The sequence below is a fragment of the Lissotriton helveticus genome, chromosome 2_2, assembly GCF_964261635.1.
Source record: "Lissotriton helveticus chromosome 2_2, aLisHel1.1, whole genome shotgun sequence".
Lineage (NCBI taxonomy): Eukaryota > Metazoa > Chordata > Amphibia > Caudata > Salamandridae > Lissotriton > Lissotriton helveticus.
Window position 1 is genome coordinate 132108256 of NC_136060.1, and position 6000 is coordinate 132114255.

The window sequence follows — 6000 nt, forward strand, 5'->3', positions numbered from 1 at the left end:
GAAAATTAAATTCCAAGATAATCTGAAACAATGTAACCTATTGTTGATAGATCTACTGTCAAAAACTTGACCTCAGTTACTTGTGTATGATAACTGCAAAAATCTCCTGGAATCTTTGACAAAAGTACATGAGAGAGTATTTGTGTGGTGCCAAAAAGGTGAGTGATAGCCATGTGAAGATATCATGTTAACCAACTCACACACCAGCTTATCCTCTAGATAATTTGTTACACCATGTCATCATCACCCAAGATTCAAAATGTAAGTCTTCCAAAGTAAATGCACAGCAAAAAGTGCATGGAAGACACAAAAATTACTTCCATACATTTTGGAACTGTCTCGATCACGAACCAATGACTTGAACTCACTCATGCAGCTATAACAGGAAAAGGAACTCAGCACATTCTACTAACTTCTCTCATAAGCACAAAGGCAACTGATGCTGCTGTAAATAATTGTATGTACCCAAGTTAACACTGGCAAACCTATTTCTACCACACTGTAAGTGGAGCAGCCATTTATATTGTAACAATACTGCTGTAGCCTTTATAATGGCTAACAACTTAGACAGCATTGCAAGTCCAAACAACAGCATTTTGTCTACAAAAATGTATCTTTGTACCAAAGGGTGAAAATGTTCTTTCATTTCTGTGTTTCTAACTACAGCCTTTCCTGCCAATTGTATTCTGTGAGGTTATCTTAAATTATTCAGATTTGTAAAGCGCGCTGTCACCCGGGAGGGTATCTTGTCACTGAGCAGGTGCGATTCTAACCACACCTAGGGCCCAGTGGCACTACTCAAAAAGTCAGATCTTCAGCTTCTTGCGGAATTCAAGAAATGAGGAGGAGGCTCTTAGCTGTAGCTGCGGGTCGTTCCATGCTTTTGGGGCCATGTAGGAGAAGGCTCAACCGCCGGATCTGGTTTTCTGTATGAGTGGAATTTGTGCAAGTAGGAGACCAGGCGAGCAGAGGTTTCTGTAAGGTTTATGAAAGCAGATGCGAATGGTGAGGTATGCTGAGCCAGTGTTATGCAGTGTCTTGAAAGTGTGGGTGAGGAGGCCTAGCCTGTAGTAAGAACCAGCTGTTTTTCTAAGAGGTCTAAATTATCAAAATCTGGTCTTCCAGCAGACAGGCCCACAAATAAAGATATTAACGGCCCATGCAGGATTGTATCTGCTGAAAGTGCCCGTGGATTAGGACTAGCTGGTATTCTAATACAATTATTTATTTTTTCGTTGGCAGTAACAAAAGTAAAATTGGAAACAAAAATGCACCCACCTTGCTTGTTCATAAAATGAATATCCTGCTGTGGGATTGAAGCAACCCAGCCAGTTTTTGGTGACCCTTCCTGTGTCTGTACTGCACACACATCAGCAGTGTCGGGAAGATTTTGGAGCAATGCTCCAATTTTGCATTATTCCCATTTCTACTGAATGCACCAGTAATGGCCTGAGCTGAATGTTCTTTGGTGTGTAGTAATGGCAGGGGTTTGGACCAAGTCATTTTTGTCTACAAGACACAGTTTCTATAGCTAACAAAGTCACATTCTGAAGTGATATATGATCCATACTCCACCACCAAATAGAAAGGGGGATTTGTGAGGAGATCAATCACATTTTAAATTCCTATCTTTTTCTCTTCCATCCCGAACGGACGGGTGAAAAAACTGAAACAAATGTTTCATGTTAGGACGTTTATATGCCAATAACTTGAAATCGGGATGGCTCCCCATAATACAGTTTTTTAAGAAATGTATCTCCTTATTTTAGGAAAGTGTGTCAATTTTAACCAATTTGACAACTGCATATCTATATTGTATATCATGCTTATATGTTAGCTGCTTTCATAACAAAGTTGAATTTAATGGCCCGTTGGATCTGCCCATGCAGTCCTTTCATTTCTTGTCTGCCCTCTATTGGCAGAACCCTTGTATCATCTGGTTTTACCAGGGTCTACTCGCTTGCTGTTTGACCAGGGGAAAGCAATGTGAATCCAACATAAAAGCACGTTATAAAAAAAACAATGAGAAATCGCTGCATGGGTGCTTTACTCATGTTCTGCATTTGGTTTTCACTGCATTCTTTTCTTTAAAAAAAAAAAAGATGAGGTAAGAATTGCCTTATCAAGAAACTGAACTGAATTGAGTTAAAACCAACTGAAGAGCAGAGACCAAGGTAGATAAAAGGTGATAAATTAGGACGGTAGTACTGTTTTTTTTAACAATAAAAATGATTGAGGCAATTACATTTGTTGCATATCACGTTTAGGGAGAGATGCATGTCCATCACTGGTAAGTGATTCAATAATCTAAACATTATAATCCCTCATTTGTAAATTAAAAATGTATTCAGTCTTCCAGCAGACAGGCCCACAAATAAAGATATTAACGGCCCATGCAGGATTGTATCTGCTGAGTGTGCCCGTGGATTAGGACGAGCTGGTATTCTAATACAATTATTTATTTTTTCGTTGGCAGTAACAAAAGTAAAATTGGAAACAAAAATGCACCCACCTTGCTTGTTCATAAAATTAATATCCTGCTGTGGGATTGAAGCAACCCAGCCAGTTTTTGGTGACCCTTCCTGTGTCTGTACTGCACACACAGCAGCATTGTCGGGAAGATTTTGGAGCAATGCTCCAATTTTGCATTATTCCCATTTCTACTGAATGCACCAGTAATGGCCTGAGCTGAATGTTCTTTGTTGTGTAGTAATGGCAGGGGTTTGGACCAAGTCATTTTTGTCTACAAGACACAGTTTCTATAGCTAACAAAGTCACATTCTGAAGTGATATATGATCCATACTCCACCACCAAATAGAAAGGGGAATTTGTGAGGAGATCAATCACATTTTAAATTCCTATCTTTTTCTCTTCCATCCCGAACGGACTGGGAAAAAAATGAAACAAATGTTTCATATTAGGACGTTTTGATGCCAATAACTTGAAATCGGGATGGCTCCCCATAATACAGTTTTTTTAAGAAATGTATCTCCTTATTTTAGGAAAGTGTGTCAATTTTAACCAATTTGACAACTGCATATCTATATTTTATATCATGCTTATATGTTAGCTGCTTTCATAACAAAGTTGAATTTAATGGCCAGTTGGATCTGCCCATGCAGTCCTTTCATTTCTTGTCTGCCCTCTATTGGCAGAACCCTTGTATCATCTGGTTTTACCAGGGTCTACTCGCTTGCTGTTTGACCAGGGGAAAGCAATGTGAATCCAACATAAAAGCACGTTATAAAAAAAACAATGAGAAATCGCTGCATGGGTGCTTTACTCATGTTCTGCATTTGGTTTTCACTGCATTCTTTTCTTTAAAAAAAAAAGAAGAGGTAAGAATTGCCTTATCAAGAAACTGAACTGAATTGAGTTAAAACCAACTGAAGAGCAGAGACCAAGGTAGATAAAAGGTGATAAATTAGGACGGTAGTACTGTTTTTTTTAACAATAAAAAAGATTGAGGCTATTACATTTGTTGCATATCACGTTTAGGGAGAGATGCATGTCCATCACTGGTAAGTGATTCAATAATCTAAACATTATAATCCCTCATTTGTAAATTAAAAATGTATTCAGTTGCAGCAAGACACATAGTCCTAATTTGAACGAAATGTATTCAGCTAATCTATTTTGTTTAAGAAACATAATTCAAATACAAAAAAATGACCAACTTGCTTATCGTGATATGACAAGGGATTTTTGAGAAGTAACATGCTAACAAATTATATTAGCAGATCAGATATATTTCGAAAACACACACCTAGAGCTATTTATGTCAATTCCTTATTCCGAGCACTTGCACTTTTTCAGATTAGTACGAACAGTAGTACTGTTAAACTCGTGTGCTTCCCAACATGTAGTATTTTCTGTAACGTATGTGGCAAAATATAATTTATTTACGTGCACCACATGCATAAATCATGCAGCCTTGTGGACCAAGTAATAAACGTGCAAAGAAAGATAATGCAATGGAATTTGTATGTTTTATTTTAGTGAATGTCAAGTGTGTACGCTTGTGAGATGAAACGTTACAACTGAGGCTGCCGTTTGTAAACGGTATTAGATTTCACCTGCATGAAGAAATCCCACACTCCCCCTGCTGGACGTGAAATCAGAGCCCGTCCTGCGGAAATAAAGGTCTGCTCGTGCCACGCCCCCTCGGGAAGAGAATACTACTGTTTGCCGATCTTATCTAAGTCATTCTTCAAACTGTCAGTGTTCCTGGGCCGGTTCCTGTTTTTTGTGTTCTATGTTGCAAGCTTTAGCTGCCAGGCGAGTGTTGCAATTTCACAGAGAATAGGCTAGGCGTCACTATAGTAACTAGCGTCCTTAGTTACCAAACTTTTTCCCCGTGAAATCACTGCAGGAATATTAAACTCTGCAGTGAAACGTCAACAGGCTATTAACATGGCCCAGATAACATGCGTCGCGTTAAAGCACCTGTTAACAACACATTTGAAAACGCAGAAAGAAAACGGCGAGTGCATTTATATAAAAGCATTGCCAAATTTCTGTACTACTAAACTGGCAGACGTCCGTTATACGCTTCCCAGATTACTGAAATTGTTTTTAAAAGAGAGGAACTTGTATGCAAGGCTCTGAGTGGAGATATGATCATATTTTGCGTGGTATCTTTAGCAAATTTTATAAAACTTAATATAATGTTAAAAGTGCTGCGGTTGCTGCAGATGATCAGTTGCCTATTAGTACAAGTCGGCGATTTACAGAATTCCAATTTATGCATGAAAATAGAAAAGTATTTGCATTCAAGCGCACGTCCGCCATTCACAAAGCAATCACACACACATCTCAACATTTTGGTAGCAATAGATGGAGAGGTTGGAAGCAAAAAAGAACAGTTTGGATGTATCGATTGAGGTAATTAAAATGATGGTCATTTTCTATGGGAGAATTAAGACATATCAAGAGCTTTGGCAAAAAAATTAAAAGTCGCCTAACCAGGGTTGCATGTGGGCACAGCTGCAGGGTTCAGACGCGGTGCATGCTCCCCGGGGCGCGCGCGCGTCACCGCACTCCCCTCACCAACGGGCGTCTCTCCAGTCAGACTTACGTGGTAGTCTTGGTACCAGTCGTCCAGTTTCTCCTGCATGTACTTGCACAGCGCCCCGTTCTTCAACCGCCGGAGGGAGTCGGCCATGGCTGGTCGGAGTTTCCTTCTTGTCTATAGGGGGCCTCCCAGCTTTCCTGGGGTGAGGGTCCGAGTCGGGTGGCGGTTGCCTCCTCCTTCACCTCTCCCTCCGCTGGGTTCCGCGCCTCAGGCAGAGCAGGGAAGACGCCCTCCCCGGCGCGGCCCTGGCCCTTTATATACCGCCCCAACAACTCGGCTGGCCGGATCCGGCGATTGCCAGGGACGCCGAGGCTGTGCCGAAAGCCTGTGGCTCTTTAGTTGTAGCAACGCTCGCCTCCCTCTGCCCTCACCCCCTCGAGTATTCTGTCATCCCCGCCCCTTAGCACACCAAGGACTGGGCCGAGGGGCGGCGGGCGCACGCCGGACGCGCCTGTGAGCCAACAATGGGCAGTACTAGTTCATGGACAGCTAGTGGGTAACGGCAGCGACGCCCGCTCTCCACCGGAGAGCCTCCCGGTGTGTGGGAGCGAAGAATCAGGGCGCTCGCCTCTCACGGGACACCGTCTTCACTGAATTGACTAAATGTCTCTGCGCCGTCTTTTAGTCTTCGGTGCTTCAGCCAGAAAGGCGTTGAAAGGACCACCGACAGTAACGGTGTATTGCCCTCTGTAAAGACGATCACACTTGTGCCCATTCACATAAACGAAGAATTCTGTAAGAACAGCGAACGTGGTGGGGAACGGATGTCTTTGTTGAGGGTTTCCATAGAAATGGCCCCGCAACCAAACGCAGATATTCCTTCCCAGTTGTTTATTGCTGCTTATTTTGAAAAGTCCACTAGAATTGAATGTACCCATAATCTGTGAATATATGTGACAACATAAACGTTTTGAACTTTAAAAAA

At 41.8% G+C, this 6000-nt stretch overlaps 1 protein-coding gene across 1 annotated transcript in view; it reads right to left on the reverse strand.

Annotated features, from left to right (window-relative positions):
- The window catches only part of SPATA18 (spermatogenesis associated 18), a 151221-nt gene extending 145579 nt beyond the window's left edge, over positions 1–5642 (reverse strand). The window contains exon 1 of the mRNA XM_078678199.1: positions 5079–5642. Coding sequence (XP_078534325.1) covers positions 5079–5165 — 87 coding nt within the window. The 5' untranslated portion in view covers positions 5166–5642. The remainder of the gene's footprint in view (positions 1–5078) is intronic.
- Positions 5643–6000: the final 358 nt, after the last annotated feature.